Below are 21,860 nucleotides of genomic sequence, written 5' to 3' on the forward strand. Positions count from 1 at the left end.
AAAAAAAAAAAAAAAAAAAAAAAAAATCCTTTAAAAGAAGAGTGATTACAAGCAGTAGCTGAAAAAAATAAAACTTTAAAGGACAAGCTACCAATAAAAGCATGGTCTTTTTTTACTATTCAGAATAGTTTCACTTTCCAGATAAATATAAACATTAGAAATAGGATCAAGAAATCTCTATCCCAAATGGGATTAAAGATGTGAATTCCATAACAGTAATGATTCTGGGAGCCATAACCCTATGGGACATAGAATCAGATAGGCAGGAGAGATTTAAATCTAATTTTCCAGTTACTAAGAGTTAAAAAGGAATAAGGAGCCAAAAATATTCATATCAGCAAATTGTAAGCAACATATATGTTATACTAAAAACTTAGGTTGAAGGTTGTGACTGGAAAACAATTGAGCTATTGTGGTAAAATAGAGCCAAGAAAGAGGAAGGACAAGCTGTGAACTACATTTCCCAGATCCTTAGCTGTCTTACATAGTCTAATACTTGGTTTGCAACTATTTCACATAATCAGGTGTCCTCATTCTTCTGTGCATTTGTGAAGATCCTTAAATATAATGGTCTATTTAAAATTGTTTTTAAAAATGTCTTTGAAACAACTTTTACCCTACATGTCTAACATTTTTGTCTAAGAAACTTGCACTTGTGTCTCTGCATTCTAAGTAAATGTTGGGCATATTTTGCTATTTTAATTTGCTGGGCATTTGGGACATTCCTGGTATTTATAGTTTACTAATTTATTTCCTCATGTAAGCTCACCAAAGTTGGGATGTGCAGTATATATTTTGAATCTTGATACCGCCCACCTAGGAATTACTCAACAGGTGCCATCCACATTAGTAACTTATCTTTGGATGAGGTTAAATTTAGTGTTGAGTAAGCTCCAACAAACTAAGTTCTATTTTCCTGGACCAGTTTAGTCTCAAGCTCATCAAAGGAAAATAACCATGACTTTGAAACTGAAGATAAATATGAACCACAATATCTCAGTAATTATACTAATAAACTGCTAAAAGGACACATTCATATTTTTTTAAATATGTGCTCTTTAGACTATGCTATTCAAAAGAATTATTGTAGGGATTATATATACATGTATTATATATATATGTGTGTGTGTATATATATATCTCCATACACACATACACATATTATATAGAGAGAGTTAAATTTTCTCCCTAAGTCGCGCACGCGTGCGCGCACACACACACACACACACACACGTGGTGAATTTTTCTTTATTATAAGGTAACCATGGCCAGGTGTGGTGGCTCATGCCTGTAATCCCAGTACTTTGGGAGGCCGAGACAGGTGGCTCACCTGAGGTCAGGAGTTCGAAACCAGCCTGGCCAACATGGTGAAACCCTGTCGCTATTAAAAATACAAAAAAAAAAAAAAAAAAAAAAAAAAAAAAAAAATTAGCCAGGAGCGCTGGTGGGCGCCTGTAATCCCAGTTACTCGGGAGTCTGAGGCAAGGAGAATCGCTTGAACCCAGGAGGCGGAGGTTGCAATAAGCCAAGATCACACCATTGTACTCCAGCTTAGGTGACAGAGCAAGACTCCATCTCAAAAAATAATAATAATAATAAATAAATAAAGTAACCATTAAACCATTAGAAAATCACATGAAAAGAAAGTACATTCATATATCTAAAATTCTGAAGTTGTTATATTAATTTAAATTCCTCTAGTTTCTATTTAACATACTTTCTTTTCTACTTTGAAATTATTTATTATATTTGATGTACACAAAATAATACATGTAATACTTATGTAAGTTGTAAAAGCAGAATAATAGAGCGCATTATACCCCACAGAACTAAAGTCCTTCAAATAACCTGCCTCTACTTATGTGTTTCTTCCCTGTCCCAGGCATAATCCTTTCACTGGTAGCTACTATGGAGAGATTTGTGTTTATACAAATATGTTACATACATACTTTTTCAAGTATCAGTATCTTCACCCCGTCATAACCTTTTATGACATGATACAAAAGCAAATGTATCCCCATTGTTTTCCAATATAAAATTTTCCACACAGATCAAAATTTCCTCCTCTTCTACTTCCTTTAGGACTTCATATAGTCACTTACCACTTCATTTCCCTGGACCCTTTCCTCTTCCTCTACTGCTTCCTCTTTCTCTGCTTACTTCCTGCCTTGCAAAACCTCCCCTCAACTCTGTCTTCTTCTCAAACTATTTATTTATTTTTTCTTCTCTAACAGTATCTTAACAGGACACTCTTAGAAAAATTATTCATGACTCAATGGATATAGGCACTTATCAGTTACTTCTTAACACATTATCACTCTACAGAAGATGTTCACATATATGTAATCAATGCCTATCCAATTACTAAAAATAAATACCTCATTCCATTACACCAGCTATTTAGCTGCATAACATTTGACAGCATGTTACACATTCTGCTCATCTTACTTCACCCTAACTTGCTGGGGTAGTCCAAGTATTAGAGCTTCAACTACAGCATCTTCCCTAAGGATTAGCAGTCCACATCTGTGATTCTGTTCCTCAATGATAGTCTCACTCTCTCAACATTCTTTCCCTTTCCTGACTCCTATACCTCTATCACATGAATATTTATATTTCCTAGCGTGAAAAACCTCAGGTTTCTTCTCCTGTGACTTTATGCAGACCTCCTGTAAGATTCCATTCTTGTCCATGGCTTCAACTATTACCTATTCTTTCAGTATATTCTAACCAATACCCTTGTCTGACCTTCAGAAACACATATCTAATAGCCTAAAGTTACCTCCAAATTGATGTTTTAATAGATACATCAAGTTCCACATGTTGAAATATGAATTCATCACCTTCCCCCCTCCACCTTTTAAAGACATTTTTTTTCTGCTTCTAAAATAATCATCTTGTTTATGGTAATTACTTACCCATTCAAGCTAAAAAATTGGGGCCATTTTAAGCTCCTTGTACTCTCCATCACCCACATTCAACTGGACACCAACATTTACTTACTTTATAATCCCCATGAAGCATCTAGGGTGATCTTTTAAAATATTTATATGAGATCATACCACAACCCAGCTTTAAAAAGTCTTCCAAAGGCTCTGTGACTGAGTTAGAATACCATAGCAACTCCTTACTTTGGCCCCACACTATCAGGCTTCCTCGTTCCCTCCAAACAACTCTCCTTGTGCCTAATCCACAGATCTCTTCAATCTGTTTGTGGAATGCACCAAACTTATTCCACTCTCAGTCCTTTTTGTTCTTGCCTATGTAACTGTTGCCGTTATTTATCTAAACATTTGCTCCTCCAGTTCTCAAGTGTAGTTCATTCAAATGTCGTTATACCTTGTACTTAGTGCTCAGTAAATATTGATTACATGTGAATTACCTGGCTACTATGGAAATTTATCAATACATTGTAGATTCATACGACAAAAGGGATCTTCTGTTCTTAAAGGCTTAAAATGATTCAATAAAGGTTAGCAAGTTTAACATTTAAATAAAAATAATTTGTGATTAAAAATAGTAGCAGACCTAATTTTACTTTATCTTTTGTTATTAACCTCCAACAGCAACCAAAGACCACAAAAGACCAGGTATACAGAAAGAGGTGGCCAAAGTAGTGCTATGAGTAAGTATACCACTCACTCTTACTAATGTAGCACCTGCCAGTGTTATGCAATCAAGGAACAGGCAACATCCTGTTTGGAGTAGATACATGAAATTCTTAAGCCTAGTCATGCTATCATAATTATCTTTCGTTTTCATTCTTGTCTCAGTTAAAGTCTGGAATTTGTATTCACTAATACTGCTTACACAAATTTTTAAGAACAGAGGCAAAAATAATTCAATCAAAAAAGTTACATTTATTTCATATGCATTTTTTCTGAATCAAGATATTGAAGGCATGCCAAATTCAGATTCAAAATTCAACCACATCATAAAGAAACGAGGATCTAAGTCATTCTTAGTCAATATGCAATATGATTCCAACTAATGCTTTTTGGCTGGATAAACTACCTTTTTTATAGCATTTGCATTTCTCAGAGTTTGGTCTTTCTATTTTGTTTTAATCAGAAGTGGAAATATCAACATAACTTGCATAATATCTGTAACATGATATTTTGCAGTTAACAGAAATAAGGAGTAATAAAAAATAACAGAGTCTGAAACTCAAGAGAATCTTTTCACAGACTTGTAGAATCTCTAGGAATAGCTGTTTCCGATAAATAGGTAAAAACAGCATCTCTATTAACCATCGTTATGAGCTTTGCAATTTTTTTCCATCACTGAGTATAAGCTTGCCTGTTTATTGAATTCTCTGTAATCCCACAATCAAATTGGAATGATAGCCAAGTAGGTGAGAATTTCTAGACTTAAAATGTTTTATATTATTCAACACCTCCTCATGGTAAAAATAATGAAAGCAAAAGCAACCATGTTGGGTTTAAGAAACATAATTATGATTTTGGGGACTGTTGAGCTTTTAACTGAAAGCCTTAAAAATCTTTTAACAGGTGTTAATCTATACATGTGTCCTTTACAAAGTTTGTAGCAATACTATTCTGCATTGCATTTTAGTTTTGTTAATAAAGAATGTTCACATACATATCTCATTGTCACATTCTAATTAAGGTTCATTTTACAGATGAGAAAGCTGAAGCTCAAAGAAGTTACATATTTTTCTCAACATCACACAGCTTATTACTGTATCAAGGTCTAAATGTATTCTGATTTGGCTTGTTCACAGTAAAACCTCAGAAAACAACTGTAATTAATTCCCACAGAGTCATTTTTGTGCCCAAAGTAATTAGATCAGGAAGTTTTCTTTAAACTGAAGGATTGTATAGAAATCCTTTCTTTTACAGTGATTTTTTTCACAACCACATACACAGAGTTCATGACATTATAATAGGTCCTGGGAATAATTATTTTTTATTTTTTAATTTATTTTGTTATTTTATTTTATTATTTTATTTTATTTTGTTTTTTTGAGACAGAGTTTTGCTCTTATTGCCCATGCTAGAGTGCAATGGTGCGATCTCGGCTCACCACAACCTCTGCCTCTCTGGTTCAAGCGATTCTCCTGCCTCAGCCTCCCGAGTAGCTGGGATTACAGGCATGCGCCACCATGCCCAGCTAATTTTGTAATTTTAGTAGAGACGAAGTTTCTCCATGTTGGTCAGGCTAGTCTCGAACTCCCGACTCAGATGATGCACCCGCCTTGGCATCCCAAAGTGCTGGAATTACAGGTGTGAGCCACCACACCTGGCCAATTATTTTAAAAATAGACATGATAGTTAATCACTTTTAAAAATAAATTATGTTTATGATTTTGGATTTCAGTTTTTGGATTTTGGATTTCACTTAATTTCTGACATTAAGTAAAGCAGGTCAGCAGATTTTAAAAGTTGATAGTTTTTTTTTATTCTTCCAAGTTTCTGACCACTAAGAACTCATTAAATTCATTTAAAATGCCTATTCTATGCTGAAGAGTTTTGGAGAAAGCTTCATCTTGTGGATTTTGGCTGTCATTCCTGATTGTATCTGCTTGATATAACTTTAGTTAAGGCATTTTATATTTCAGGTTTTCCTACAAAATAAGTTGTGACTTTTAATTAAGAAATAGATTTTTATCTCTGTAGTTTATTACTCTTTGACTTTATTATAAAACTGTATGTTTTTATTAGTTGATAAAGATAAGAGATAGCTGGGAAAGAGGTAGATATCCAGGCTGAAAGCTTTCTGGAAGAGACTATGAATCATATCTCAAAATCAGTCACTGCTCACCAAACTTACAGCAACATGCCTTGAGAACTATTTCCAGAAGTGTTAAAGAGTCCATGTGTTTACACTGGACTTTGTTATGAACAAAGAAAATACTATTTATATACTTTAAAATGCACATGGCAAGGCCTGTTCTTTAAGCCAGTTGTTCAGACAAAAATAATCCACTTAAAAGTAGAAATGAAATTTACTACCATTAAGACCAGTGTTAAATTAAATTATGCAGAACAGCAGAACAAAAAAAAAGTCAAGGATCTAATAAGACATCTGGAAATATGTCATGTGTATATAGGAGTCACTTAATGATATTGATGTGCCTAAACTGAACCCACACGAATACATATGAGAGAATGGGATCAAATGGTTTCTTAAGCAGGAAGACATGCAGAAAAAAATAATATCCATTTACAAATGCATTTAATTCTGGAAGTGAAGATCAGCATTATATATTGAGAATAAATATGATTCTTACCATCTGAGACTGACTTCTAGGACATCCATTGATATCTTCAACTTTTTCATTTGCTAAAGCCAAGAGATAAAATAAAAGAGAGAAAAAAAGAACGACATGCTTAAGCAATGAAGTGAAACACACACATGAAAACAGGAAAAAAATACCAAGCAAAAATGCTCCTGCTACATATATTCTGTCTTCCAAGCAGTACACAAGAAGACACACTTGTTAACAGCCGCCAATTCTATATGCACAAATCAGGCAAAAAAAAAAAAAAAAAAAAAAAAAAAAAAAAAAAAAAAAAAAATGAGTGAGAAGGAAGTTGCTGCTAATTCTTTAGCCTGTGCCAAATGACTGCTGACATGAAGGCTTTCACAATTGTCCCTGTTGGATCAGGATACAGTTTCAAGGCATCTCAGAGTGTATGAGTTGCTCCAGCTAACGAAATACACACATGGGAGACATATGGTTTAATGAAGCATTCATTTCTGACAGTTCAATTCAAATGATTCAATAAAGGTTAGCAAGTTTATGTATATAAAGATACAGTTCCAGTTATTTAAAAGTATGGCCAAACTGCCTTTTTCAAACATCCTCACATAAACATTTCAATTAAATCAGGGGAGAGCTACATGAATCTCAGAGACACATGGACCAGTTCAGTAAGGCGCTTAACTTAAGTTGTGCTTTACCAAAGAGATGGCAGCAGAGACTTTTATGCTTTCTTTCAGAAGGAAGGTCTTACCAATAATCTGGATGATTTCTGCTAGGAGTACTCCATCTGCAATGTCTTGTTGCAAGTCCTTGATCAGCCGCTTGTGGCCCGATTTTGCTAGGTAGTGGTTGGCCCAGTCAGTGTAAATCTGTTGAACAGAGAGAAGGAAAAAGTGAGATGGGGTGGGGGAAAAGAGAGACAATAAAATGCTGAAGACAAATGTTGGGTTCAAAGGGAAGCTATTCTGGATCACATTCCAGTTTAAGAAGTCATAGCTCTAAAGGAAATAGTTGTAAAGTAATTTCTAAACAGCTCTTTCCCCAACTTATCTCTCGTTTCAAAGGGGATGATTCACTCTTGAAATTAAGGGCTAGTCACTTGTGACAAAGCAAAACTTCCCTCCGGGATGACTACTGAGGAAACTCCCGTTGCAGATCAGTTTGGGTTTTCTCTCTCTTTATTGTTTCTATCATTTTGAAAACAATCCTGCCTGTTCATGTAAAAGAAAGCCACGTGGACTGATTTATATAGAAACATTACTATAAAAAATTGTGCTTCTCTGAGAAGACTATTGAATTTGTCATGTGAGATACTGTATGTGTGACAAGATTTTGGCATCATTTTATGAAATAATTACAAATACCTTCCTGTCTAAGATATTTTATTTGGATTGTCATCTTCCATTTAAGCCTCTTGAAATGTGTTTATATGAGAGAATAGGGGCAGCAAATGGAGTTATTACATAGAAATTACAATGCAGAATTCAGAAGTGAATTGTAAGGCACAAAATTGAGAATTTGACATAGAATAGAGGTGTCTCTTCAACAGCAGATCATGATATACAAAAATTTTACAAAAATAAAGCATTGTTAATCTTTTCAATTAAATAGAATACTTACTAATTGTAAGGGAAAAACTAAACATGAAGATTTCAGCTTCATGGGTGGTGCATATGCATGTATTAGAGGATTTATTACAAGGCAGACTATGATGTGATATAACAGAAAAATGAAATACTTGAAATGAGAATAGAAGAAAGAAAATAATATATATGCTTGTAAAAAGTATTATTAGAAGCACTGGAATTAGAACTGGAAATAAAATAGAACCTGAGCATGAGAAGCGAGGAGAAGGACCTTGCTTGCAGAGGGTATGACATATAGAAAAGCCGACAGGCAAAGAAATCTAGGACACAGCTGTAAAATCTGTAATTGAGGCAGAATGTCTAAAATTAGGGAAAATTAGGCTGAAAAGGTAAGTTGCATTTTATAGTCATGAACACTAAATGCCAAGCGTATTAAAACTTTTAAACATTTCTCACAAAGCAAATTCACATTTAAAAGTAATAATAATAAATTAGAAGTATAGAAACTAAAAAGTCAAAGTCTCCCACAACTTTCAACCCTGTCCATTTTTGAACAATTTGGTAGGAAGAATTCTAGAATTGATGTGTCTACACTCCACTTCACACTATACCACAGAACACACACACACACACACACATATATACCCATACACACACGAGATGACATTTTTAACCAAATCTGGCTCAAATTTTAAATATTATTTTGCAGTTTCAAATTTATATGTAACAATATTTTAACAGCTTCTCTAAGAGCCATTTCATGTATATTCATCTATTGTTAATATTACATTATATATAATAATCCCCCAGTTGATAGATACTTAACTTGTTTAAATATGTTTCTATTCCATCTAAAGTTGCAAGAGACAGCCTGATATATGTATCTTTCTGAACTCATATGCTAGTATTGTTATATGGCAAAAACCTAGAAATGGGACTGCGAAGTGTTTTGAATGAATCTTGGGTCTAAATATCACAAGATTACAACACAGAAGAAAAAGTGTTCCTTCTATTAGAAAATACTAAGTAGTCCTACTGTCATCAGAAGACTAATACATACCTGGTGGTGATTAAGTTTCCTGAAAAATGTAAACAACTAGAAGCATCCTGTTGCATAAGAAAAATAAACATGAGAGCAAAATTGCATCTCCTTTTATTAATATCCATGATATCCATGTTGAAGATATTGAAGGGTAAGAAAAAATAGTTGCATAACTGTCTCCTGAATTAGCACACAAATACGTGATTTTTAGGTAGATGCTTTTATTTGGTAATAATTTTTCTCAATTAAGATTTGATTGGCAGGGCGCGGTGACTGAAGCCTGTAATCCCAGCACTTTGGGAGGCCGAGGCGGGCGGATCACGAGGTCAGGAGATCGAAACCATCCTGGCTAACATGGTGAGACTCCGTCTCTACTAAAAATACAAAAAAATTAGCCGGGCGTGGTGGCGGGCGCCTGTAGTCCCAGCTACTCGGGAAGCGGAGGCAGCAGAATGACATGAACCCGGCAGGCGGAGCTTGCAGTAAGCCGAGACAGCGACACTGCACTCCAGCCTGGGTCACAGTGCGAGACTCTGTCTCAAAAAAAAAAAAAAAAAGATTTGATTATACTTGTATGATCATACATTTCTTGTAAGGATTTTATACTGTTCAGAATTTAAAACATTGAGCATACTCTCCTTCTTTACACATCATTTTAATGATACAATTGTTTTGGCCTTCTAGTGGAAACTTCAGGTTGAGTCCCTGAGTTGTGTTCATCTCTCCATAGGCAAAGAGTGGGGCCATGGGGTGAAAAAGGATTCACAAGGGTGACGAGAATGAGTTCTGGAGTCACACAGATCTGACCTGAGACCACTTACTTTCAGTGGGACCCTGGACAAGTGACTTAACCTTCAGATTCCTCTTGTTTAAAAAAAAAAAAAAAAAATCTTGTTGTAAAACAAGGAGAATGATAATACTTACATTATAGGATTGTGCCAGGACTAAATAAGATAGCACTTGTAAAGCATCTGTCACAAAGCTAGTCATGAAAAAACATGCTTGCTATTATTATCATCACATGGCATCTAGTTTTATTTTGTTGTGATAGCTTTCCAACAAACACTTATCAAAGTTATAATTTCACAAAGGTTAAGAAAATTGAGAGGGCAGGCATCAGAAGACTAAAGAAATTGTACTAATTGCTCCTGACACTACTTCTATCACTAACTCTTCCTGCCTTCCAATTCACAGGTGTCATGAATCTGTCTGCCATCTGAACTCAGGGAAATCTAAGTAAAAGATTGAGGCTGTCATATTCTCATCCAGGCCTGTAATGTCTCTATTGTGACACCACTTCCATCAAACTGTATTGCATTGGTTTTGTTTTATGATGACATTAATTATACACAAATATTTGTTTAAATAAAAAACAAAATGATATGTACTAAAAGTGAAAATAAGAATGCTTTCATTCTCCAAATGCATGTCAACAGTTCCTTAGCCTCTATCCTAATTCATCCTGGGACTTAGGTGTGAAAACAAATGGGAGGCCAGCTAGTTGGCTTCAAGATACCTTGTTGTTAACACCTGTGTTTTAGCTCGCCAATCATTTTTTGTTTGATCCAGGATTTCTTCCAGAGAAAGCCCAACCTTAAGGGCTTTGATATGTCCAGCATCTCTAATATCTGAAATTTTGCTCAGGCCATAGTTCTAACTTCAGCTGCAATCAGTGAGAGCAATGACTATATAAAGAAATTTAAAGCAAATTTAAAAATAATTGCTGCACACTTTATTTACTCCTTCTAATAAACAGCTGTGTCTTCCATAAGTAAAAGATACTTGAGACCCTCCAAGGAAATGACCAGAGGGGGAAAACCAGTGCCTTCCAGAAGGATATTATAATCTAGATGGTGAAATATTTCAAAAATTACAAAGTAACATGTAAACATATTTTAAAATATTATATACAAACATATTTCTGTCTTTCAAAATTGTATATGTGTAAGCTGAATAAAAGGTGGAAAAATGAGTTGTGTCTTTAATGAGACTTCAAGCAAAGGACACATGGTATATAAATGTATTTAAAACTCATCAACAAATTTACTGTAATGCTCTGAGGAGAGAGAATACAAACAACCTTGTCAACTGTCATTAGAATGTGATCTTTAAATAAATACAACAGGATGGTGAAATCAGGTCCTGAAATTGGATTTGAACTCCAAAATTGCCCTTGGTTCATTATCACAAAAATAATAATCACAGTATTTAACCTCTTAGCTTCAGCTGAATGAGTTATAAAATGTGCAGTAATATGTTTTGCAGGATTATGCTATGAATTAATTATAGTTTTTTCAGCGAATAAATTGGTATAATTGGGAACAATATCAAACTAATCATAAATTAGTGTTTGATAATTTTTGTAAAAGGGTCATTGAGGATTTTAATCATGTATGTTCTGGCTAAAGCTTCCAATACGGTTTATCTCTAGATATCTGAAGCCAGTCTTCTTCAACTGTTTTGATGAACTTCAATGTGATAAATATAAATATCATCCCATCTAATAATTTTATCTCAAGAAATTCAGAAGAATTAGTGAGATTGCATTTACAAGAGGGCTACTTAGAAATTCTAGTACAATTGTATGCATAATCATTCATTTACCATAATTAAAATGATAAAATCAAAATTATCATGGTATATTTTACATGTATCAGTACGAATTTTAGGGCCTATTATGCAATAGCATGTATTCTTTGAGGAACAATTCACATTGATGGGATGTCTGCTCTGCCACTTAATATTCGTGCAGACTTTGATTGAACATTGATTTTCTCTAAGTTCCACAGTATTCTCATCTGTAAAATGGCAGTAATATTATACCCTACTGATATGGTTTAGCTCTGTGCCCCCACCCAAATCTCATGTTGAATTGTAATTCCCAGTATTGGAGGAGAGACCTGGTGGGAGGTGACTGAATCATGAGGGCAGGCTTCCCCCTTGCTGTTCTGATAGAGTTCTCATGAGATCTGTTTTTGTTTTTTGTTTTTTTTTTTAAAGTGGGTAGCACATCCTGTTGGCTCGCTCTCTTCCTCTGGCTCCCACCACGTAAGATGAGCTTGCTTCTCCTTCACCTGCCACCGTGACTGTAAGTTTCCTGAGGCCTCCCCAGCCATGCTACCTATGGACCCTGCAGAACCGTGAGTCAATTAAACCTCTTCTCTTTATAAATTAGTCAGTCTCGGGTATGTCTTTATAGCAGTGTGAAAACAGACTAATACCTCAACCAATGGAATTATTGTGAGGATTTAATGAATTTATACTTTGGAATATGGACTTTCACTTAAAATTTATATTTGCTACATGATAAATATTGTTATTAGTAACTCACTGCTTTAATATGAAATATATTTCCATTAACCAGGAGAAGTTTACTAATATTATAAACCATTATTATTGTTAAACTCTTAAATCATAGATATTCATCCAAATATAGTTTACCTAACTAATTGAGGAAAATTGCAGGAAGTTGTAACGACCTTGTAGCTTCATCATTTGCCTCTATGATATTCCTCTCACAGTGCTCATTTCTCACTATAAATATGAGGATGAAATAGAAGGCAACGTATATGACAAAATATTTCTTTTGTGCAGGGAACCTGCTATGAAGAAACAACATCAGAAGAAGATCTACTCTGATTTTCCATGAAGTCCTAAACATTTGTGATGACTTTTTTTTTTAGTACTGACAGTATTACATACTATCTTTGTCACAGCAAGCTGCTCCTACATTTTCAAGCATTATTTATTTTACCGTTTGGTTAATGTTTTGTAAGTAACCTACCACTCAGTTGTATAAAAATGATTATGACTATTTTTGTTATTCCATGTACTACGTAGAGGTATATGTGTTTCAATGGGATAAAGTAACTTATTTTTAAGGAATCCTAAATAATCAAAGAAATAGGGAGAAGTAATAGGGGAAAGACTGCCTCTTCTATGAAGTTAAAAGTCTATTTGAATAAAAGTACGCTAATCTGTAACCTGATTAGAAAATATTATGATATAATCAGATGATTTAAAAATATTAGCTGAGCTAATTTTAACCCTGTACTTATTTAAAACATTACTGTTTTCCTTCAACATTCAAGCAGTAGCATTACATTTCTATAAGCACTGCTCCCTGGTATATTCAAATTACTGGCTTTGTAAAGTTAAATAGGTTCTTTTAAGCCATAACAGAAATTGTGTTGAAGATCAAGGATTTCTATGACAATAACTGGACTTCTACATCTTAAAAAATAGCAAAAGACTAAACATATAAAGTGCAACCAGAAATCATATCTTAGGGAAGAGTGATCAGTGAGGTTAAGTGTTTTTCCCACAAAAAGAAAAACTAGTATAGGGAAGAGAATTGGAAGGAAAAGGAACCCTAGAACAGACTGAAGAGGTTACCTCTCTGGGCTGGGTTTCAAAGTAGCATTTGGACTTGAGAATGGAATCACAAAGGACAACATTGACCACAACAGTATAGGAAAGCATACTTTTTTTTTTCTAATTCCCCAAGAGCCATATGGAATTTTCCAGAAGAAAGAAGTGATCCTAGAGAGCACTTGAAATCAGGACAGGAAGGATATCTAGAGCTGGTACAGAAAAGCAAAAAGGACACAGAAGATGTGAGGATAGGCTAGAATAACTCGAGTATGTATGACCGGCATCCTACCTTTGGGCACTCATCAGACAGCAGCCTTGGTGGGTAGCAATGGCAATGAGCAAGCTGTGTCACCTCTGGTGCCATGATAATAGGTAACCACAATCAACAACCCACCCCAGCCTATCACTGCAGAAAGAAAAGGAATAATCTGGAACTGAATGAGCCTGGTCCTCAAACACTGAGTTTTAAACCAGAAGTGATTATGTTACTTTGAATTGAGAGAAATATATTTTCCCCTACTGTACAGAGAAAGAGGCTTAAAAGGTAAAGTTAAACATTTTTTCAAAGATAAAATTTTGTATACCACAGTTTTAAGACTCAAAAATTCAAAAATGGTAGGCAACATTGGACAAAGAAAGTTGCAAAATGACAGTGTGGGATTCAGACACAATACATACTATTTTTAGATGTTTTGAAAAGTTTATCACAGAATGGATCTGCAGTTGTTGTTACAGAGCTGATATGACAAAAGATCTGTGAATGAGTGCCATCTCATGACTCTTGGAGGCCTTCTAGAAATCTCAATAGCTCATGTGGTATAATTATGAACTGAATCCATTAAAAGTTTTGGTAACATCAATATCATCACAATATATGTAATACATTCACCAACAGCTAGTTCACCTCAGTTTATATAGCTAGTTCACCTCAATTTTCACATCAAGGTTAAAGCTGACACTGTATGAAGTTTTTCAAAAATCTCAACTTTGGAGTTTGATTTAAAAGTGAATATTAATGAGTTGACTACCCCATAAGATCAGTGGATGGTCTATGAAGGCAAGTAAATTATAAAGTAAACATAAAGTGAAGTCTGATAATTTCCTTTTACATTTTTCTTTAATTCTCATTCAGTCTCTGACACAGTGCTGTTAAATTTTATCTCCTTAACATCTCTTGACCCTTCCACTCATCCATTGCTACTATCATTGCCCTGGGTCACTTCTCATCGTCTCTCACTCAATTGCTCTAACAGTCCTAGAAACCGTTTCTGAGTACAGGCAGGCTAAGCATTAAACTATTCCATACACTATAGATAGTGATTGCTTTAAAATGCAAATCTGATCAAGTAATTTAAAGTCTTACTAAAAATCACAAAATAGCTCCCACTTAACTTCAGAAAAAAAGGTCCCTTATGAAGTCAATTTATTTTATTTTTAAGAGAAAATTAGTTTAAATAAAAATGGCAGAAATAATAAAACACAACTATGAAGGTGACAGAAGAATGATGATTGAGAAATGACACATAAAAGGATGAGCTTCGGCAACCAGAAAGAAGGGGAAAGCATATTCCATGCAGAATATGCAGAAATAATTAAATCTACAAAGGAACAGAGCTATGAAATAGCCTCATGATTTCAGAGAATTTTGAATAATTCTATTTGGCCAGAGCATGGGGAAAGGGCACATAGAAAGACTAGAAGGAAGAGGTCAGGAATCAGGTAAGGGTGGGGCAAAAAGCAATAATATCTAAAGCTAAGAAGGCTTTATTAAGATTTTTAGGTGAAAGTTTATTTTCATGTAGGGAACATGAAAATGACAGCCATGCTTCTGTTACTAAGCAGCTATGGAGTTTAGAGTCAAGTTTAGAGTCAAGAAAGTAAAGAGAGATTACTTACAAGACTTCTGTATTCTAGATGGTAAAATAGTTTTCTGCCCTGTATTTACTAAGAAATTGCCCACAGGACAGCAAAAACAAAAAATTTTAACTCAGATTCTATCTTTCATGACCACAATATACGAGTATGGAAGGCAGATGAAAGAAAGAATGATACACATACAGCAGAGTAGTAAAGGAAGATAGACTCACAGAAGCCTGCAGAGGGAGACAGAGTAATGCAAACAGAGTTCGCCACAGAACCCCAGAATGGCTCAGAAAGTGTGAGCATCAGATCAAACGGAAGGTAAGAGGAACCAAATTCAAGAGTTATATTACTGCCGGCCTACCCATCATCCCATCAAAAGCCAGGACATATTTTAGGGAAAATCCGGACTTACGGTTATCAGGAAGACAAAAGGTGAAGGCATGGAAATGAAAACAAAAGGATTAAATAAAATTATGTACACTTATGTCGAGACCCCAGCAACTGACTTCGCTTCCCAGGCACCCTCTCCTTCAGGAATATAGGATTTCATGTCCTCCACCCTCACTCCAGACAGATTTAAAAATCTGTCTTTGACAACAGTGATCATCCCTAAGATCAACAGATAGTGACACTTTTGGTACCCAGTGAATCAAGCAGCTGGTCATCATTATAGCATGGCCTGTAATGAGTCACAAAAGACATTAACAATTACGTGCATGCAAACACGCGCGTGCGCGCGCGCACACACACACACGCACACACACACACACACACACACACAGCTTCCAAGTAGATTATTATTATTATTTGAGATGGAGTGTCGCTCTGCAGCCCAGGCTGGAGTGCAGTGGTGCGACCTCGGCTCACCGCAAGCTCCGCCTCGCGGGTTCAGGCCATTCTCCTGCCTCAGCCTCCTAAGGAGCTGGAACTACCGGCGCCCGCCACCAGGCGGCAAAAAATAATAATAATAATAATGATAATAATTTTTCTGTATTTTTAACAGAGAAGGGGTTTCACCGTGTTAGCCATGATGGTCTCCATCTCCTCACCTTGTGATCCGCCCGCCTCGGCCCCGCAAAGTGCTGGGATTACAGGTGTGAGCCACCACACCCGGCTGCTTCCAAGTAGATTTTTATTGTCTCATGCTTGATACAGAGAATTGAGGTTTACCAGGGATTTGATAAAATTCTCTGAAATAAAATGTAGACACCAAAATAGACAGATAAAAGGAAGCCAGAATAAAATACAGCCAAAGCTGAAGTATAAGAGAACTTAAAGGAAATTAAAATTAATACCCTCGGCTAGAAATGAGAGGTTGCATTCATCACAGGATGCAGAAGAAAATGAGTGATACACACACACACATGCAGGCATGCACACTTACACCTACACAGAAATACACACATATATATATTTGAAGATCTAGGGATTAAGTAGAAGTTTTGTAAATTAAAATATGATTGACTTTTAAAGTTAAAAGGCTGGAAGGATAAATTGAGAAAGCTTATTGGAATGGAGCTCAAAATTGAAAAAGATGAGCAATAATAGACTAATATAGTAATATTAGAGGATTCAGTAAGTCCAATGTCAAAAAAAAAAGTTAGTTCCAAAAAATAAGGTAAGAAAAAATTATAGGAAAGAATTTTCAAAGTGTTCATCACGATTAAGAAGATAAAAGTTGGTAACAATATCAGGGATAAAAAGAATATTCTAAAAGCTTCAGCAGGGTGGGGCACAAAGAAACAAATTTTAAAAGTTCAGGTTACCGTCAAAGGATCAGAAATTATGACATCACAAGTCTTTACAGCGACATTGCAACTAGAAGATATAGAGAAATTCCTACGAAATTCTGGAGGAAATTGATTTTCAATCTCAAATTCTATGCCCAGACAAACTTTCCAACAAGTAGGATAATAAAACAAGGAGATAATATACAAAAACATTCTAAAAGAAAAGAATTACTTTCATACATCCCTTGTAAGGAGGCTATCAGAAGTGAAAATAATGGAATACAACAAACAGGTGACCAAATGTAAGAGAGAGGCAAAGACGTTTTCAGGTGACGATAAGGGAAGTTCAGTCTAACTGCTATGTAACAGATCTAGAGAGCAATCATTTTACATGGAACAAAGAGACATGATTCTAGGATTGTTAACACTAGGGAAATAATAAAACTGATATACTGTATGAGAATTGGATAATAAGAAAAATTGCATAGGGATGGATTTTACAGATCTGTTGGAAACTGTTTAAAAAAATGTAAATATAGCTATAAAGTCAATATAAACCATACAAATAAAAAAGTGAGGCAATTATTAGTTCTATGGAAAAAACAACAAACTCTGTTTAAGAAAGAGACTTTGATCATGAGATAGTATTTGATCTGGTAGTGAATAATATTTACATGGGAATAATGAAAACAATACGGATTTCACTGAAAATTATAATGTAAGTATATTGGGAGCAGGGCAGAGAAGAAAGGGGTTATAAAGAAGCTAAGTTCTTATAAATCATCCTAAAAAGTCAATAGTCTCTAAAATTCGGAAAGTAGGATATTAAAGCATATTACTTGGAAATACAAAAATAATCACCATAAGAAACTGCTAAATGGGTAGAAATTCATTCTTTTTGTTGGAGAGGAGCTAGGAATAGGGAAAACATAGGACTGCTCTTGTTTGTTTACTTGTAGAACTTTAGATGTTATTTCATTTTAATATTCTGATAACAATGAAAATCATTCATTTAAAAATAAAGGTTATAGACCAGGCATGGTGGCTCACGTCTATAATCCCAGCACTTTGGGAGGCCGAGGCAGGCAGATAATTTGAGATCAGGAGTTCAAGACCAGCCTGGCCAAAATGGTGAAAACCCATTGCTACTAAAAATACAAAAAAAAAAAAAAAAAAAAAAAAAAAAAAAAAATTAGCTGGCCATGGTGATAGGTACCTGTAATCTCAGCTACTTGGGAGCCTGCAGCAGGAGAATCGCTTGAACCAGGGAAGCAGAGGCTGCAGTGAGCTGAGATCATGTCACTGCACCCCAGCCTGAGTGAAAGAATAAGACTCCATCTTAAAAGAAAATAAAAATCGATAAGTAAATAAATAAACAAAAATAAAAATAAGGTTATAAAAAGAGTCTGAGCAAAAGATGGTGAGGTAGGGATACAGAAAACCAAAGGTATGGGGATATAGAAGAGCCACATTTACGGAGTAGAATCAGCAAGACTTGAAAATGAAACAGATTTGACTCAAGGTGGATAAATTCAAATTTCTGGTTTGGATTAGCTAGATACTGGTGTCTCCCACTTAATAGTCACTCAATAAATACTAGCTTATAGCTTATAGGGTCAGTGATATGTCCCTGTCCATGATGCAGCCAGAGCTATGCAATGTGGTGGCTTTGATAGGCTAATGGAATGGAACTCTAAAAATGGAACTCTAAAAATTTATTTTTTAGGTTTTAAGAAAATATACATATCTTCTAATTATTTTTTAAAAAGGTTTGATTTTAGTTGCAAAGAGTCCAGGTCCTTAATCAATATATTAAAATCCTGGTATATCTAACATATTACTAATAATATATTTCCTATGAAGAGATTAGTTTCATAGCTAATTTGTCTTCAGACAAAATGAATAAACTACATTGATATGCATAAATATCACTTTTCATTATTACTGCATTTAACTTTTCAAGTACACTGAGAGTTATTTCCTACCCGAACAGAGAATTCACCGCAGCAGGCTACTGTACTTCTTTTGACCATAAAGCCTGATGGGACAAATAATGAACATCGACCTCCTGAACTCTCCGGCACCTACCCCTACCCATCCCAGTGACACTTTGTTATGCAGACATCAAGCGCACCATTTCACTCAGTTTCAGATTTTATCAGAGCTGAAATTATATCAATATTTTCATTTACAATTGCATTTATCTGTTTAAAATTATAGCCACAATTCATCAGCTTAGAATCTATTTACATATCTCTATTATTAGATTGGAAACAGGAAATTTTTAGATGAACAGAAATACAGGTAAGCTGATAGGAAAAGAAAGGGTAGGATTTACTATGCTAACTACAGTATGTTCTGATTTTTCTTTACATGCAGTTTTTTAATAGAGAAAAAAGCTGAGGCCGTAACACAAACCATGTCATTCATAGTCAAATCAAACCTGCCAGCATTTACTGAGCAGTACTGTGCTTGGCACCATGGGCAATACCAACAAGGATAAGGCACACAGGTTTTCCTTAATGAGGAAGGGAAGGAGGGGTCGGGAACAGGTCAGACAATTTTGAAATCCTAGTGGGGGTTCTCTGCAATGATGACTGCCTCATTTTTCCTCCATCTCCCTTGTCCTTTGGCATTCTAGCTACCTAGTTCATGTCCAGATCATCATTGTGAGAACCCCTCAGCATTCATTTGAAGTCATGTGTTGTTCTCTAATCTTTCTTGCTGTTCCAAATGTACTGAATAGTTTGGAAACTGAGTCAGCATTTTCCTTCTCTCTCTCTTTTTTTTTTTTTTTTTGAGGCAGAGCCTAGCCCTGTACCCCAGGCTGGAGCGCAGTGGCTCAGTCTCAGCTTACTACAACCTTTACCTCCCTGGTTCAAGCAATTCCCTTGCCTCAGTCTCTCGAGTGCTGGGATTACAGGCACACGACCACCATGTCTGGGTAATTTTTTTTGTTGTTTTTAAGCAGAGATAGGGTTTCACCATGTTGGCCAGACTGGTCTCAGGCAATACGCTTGCCTCAGCCTCCCAAAGTGCTGGGATTACAGGTATGAGCCAGCGTGCCCATCCAACATTTTCCTTCTCTAACCTTTGGTGATGCAGTCATACTGGGCAACCTAATGGCCAATATAGACAGTCAATCAAACACTCTGGCAGAAATAAAATATATAATGAAGAACCAACTACTTGGTCTTAAATGCATGGAGCCTGACTAATGATCTTTTTTTCTACAAAAAAAAAGATATTATATACATTTTTGAAAAAGGAGTTGACTATTATATTTATAAGGCACAATCTGGTGGTAACTTAAATTTTATTTCACTTTAATTGCATTTCCACTGCTACCGGCAGTATGACAAGAAAGGGCTACATAACAGTCTTTCTCCAAGATGTAGTGTCTACTAATAACAGTATTGAGAGTAAGCACTATTTTAAATACTTTAAATAGTTTAACTCATTCAATCCTTAAAGCTCCCTAAGATGAAGGTACCACTATTCCATTTTTAAAGATGAAGATTTTAAAACAGAGAGGTGCAGTATTTTCCCAAGGTGGCAACAGTAAGTACTACATAGAACACATACTTTCTGTTTCAAGATTTATATTCTCAGCTCATACAAAAGGAAATGCTTTATTTATGAGCCTTTCTTAACTCCAGCCTTCTACATTATTTCTGTTATATCTTATGTCCATCTCAAAATATGGAGAAAAGTCTCCTTTATTTGACTGCTGCAACATCTAGCACTAACAGAGAGCTCCATGGGGAATTCATTTTAACAATTTGTGAAGTCTAATAATGCAGGTGACAATATGAGCTAAAATCTAAATATTAATACCACAGAGTATGTTTTAAAAAACAGTTATGAAAGCTTTCCATTTCTACCCTTTTCTAAGAAAACAAGTGAGAATACTTGAGATTCTTTTACCTTCTTCTTGTATCAGTCTGATAAATTGATGTAAATTGTGCAAGTACATTCAAAGTAAAATCAGCTACCATCCTCCAAAGACCAAGTAACATGCTCTAAATATGCATAAGAAAATACAGTTAATGAAACACAAAGTTAAAAGGGAATAAATCTGTTTAAGCCTTAGCAGTTCAGAGTTTCCAGGCTTCTGACCTGAGTATTTCTCCTCACTTTCCAACAATTAGCAGAGAAAAACGGACTGATGGAAAGATTGGTTTAGCATAGACCATAGTTCTCAAAATGCAGTTTCTTGACCCACACATCAGAATCATCTAGGAACTTGTTACAAATGCGATTTACCAGGCCCCATCCTAGATCTACTGAATCCGAGGCTAGTAATGGGGCCCAACAAATGAGTTTTAAAAAGTCTGCCAGGTGATTCTGAACTGTGCTAATGTTTGAGAACCTCTGACATGGATGGAATGCTGTTCACAAATTACAAGAGATTTAATTATAATACCTTAAACTGTCTTTCAATGTAAAGAATATGGTATTTTAATGTAAGTGAGAAGTAATAAAACAGCCATGGCATATCTATATCTATATCTATCTATGTATCTATCTATGCATGTATCTATCTATCTGTATCTTCCCTTACCTCCCAAGCCTCTCTTGCTAGGAAGAAGTGCTTTGGAGAAAGAGAGGCTTGGGAGGTAAAGGAAGGTAAGAGGCATAATGTAAAGTAAGCATTGCCTACAACAATGCTCCTTGCAAAGCATTCATTCTTATGTTTTAAATACTTTAAATTGTTAGTGACGAAGATAGATATCTACCTCAAAGTTGTTTCAAGATAGGATATAATTAATTAATAATTTAGAAAGAAGTGGCAAAGGGATGGTTTACTTTCACTTAGGCTAAAAACATAGAACTTGGAAGCTGAGAGAGAACACATTGCCTGCTGTGTTTAAAAGCCTTTGTGAAAAGTAATGGAAATAAAAATGCAGTGCACAGAGAGTACTAATCCAGTCATCAGTTGACAGGGTGCAGTAGAGAAATTTCCAGGAAAAAGTAAGCAAATTTCAAAATATATTTGTTTTTTCAACAACTTTCTTTCCTTCTTCTTACATCAA

General features: G+C 35.2%; 1 protein-coding gene across 1 annotated transcript in view; it reads right to left on the reverse strand.

Moving 5' to 3' along the window:
* NAV3 (neuron navigator 3) overlaps positions 1–21,860 on the reverse strand; it is a 383,881-nt gene that overhangs the window by 273,386 nt on the left and 88,635 nt on the right. Inside the window, 2 exon segments of the mRNA XM_017872509.1 lie at positions 6,254–6,306; positions 6,981–7,098. Of these exon segments, the coding sequence (XP_017727998.1) occupies positions 6,254–6,306; positions 6,981–7,098 (171 nt within the window).

This window comes from Rhinopithecus bieti, unplaced genomic scaffold, assembly GCF_001698545.2.
Source record: "Rhinopithecus bieti isolate Rb0 unplaced genomic scaffold, ASM169854v2 scaffold_5476, whole genome shotgun sequence".
Classification (NCBI taxonomy): Eukaryota; Metazoa; Chordata; class Mammalia; order Primates; family Cercopithecidae; genus Rhinopithecus; species Rhinopithecus bieti.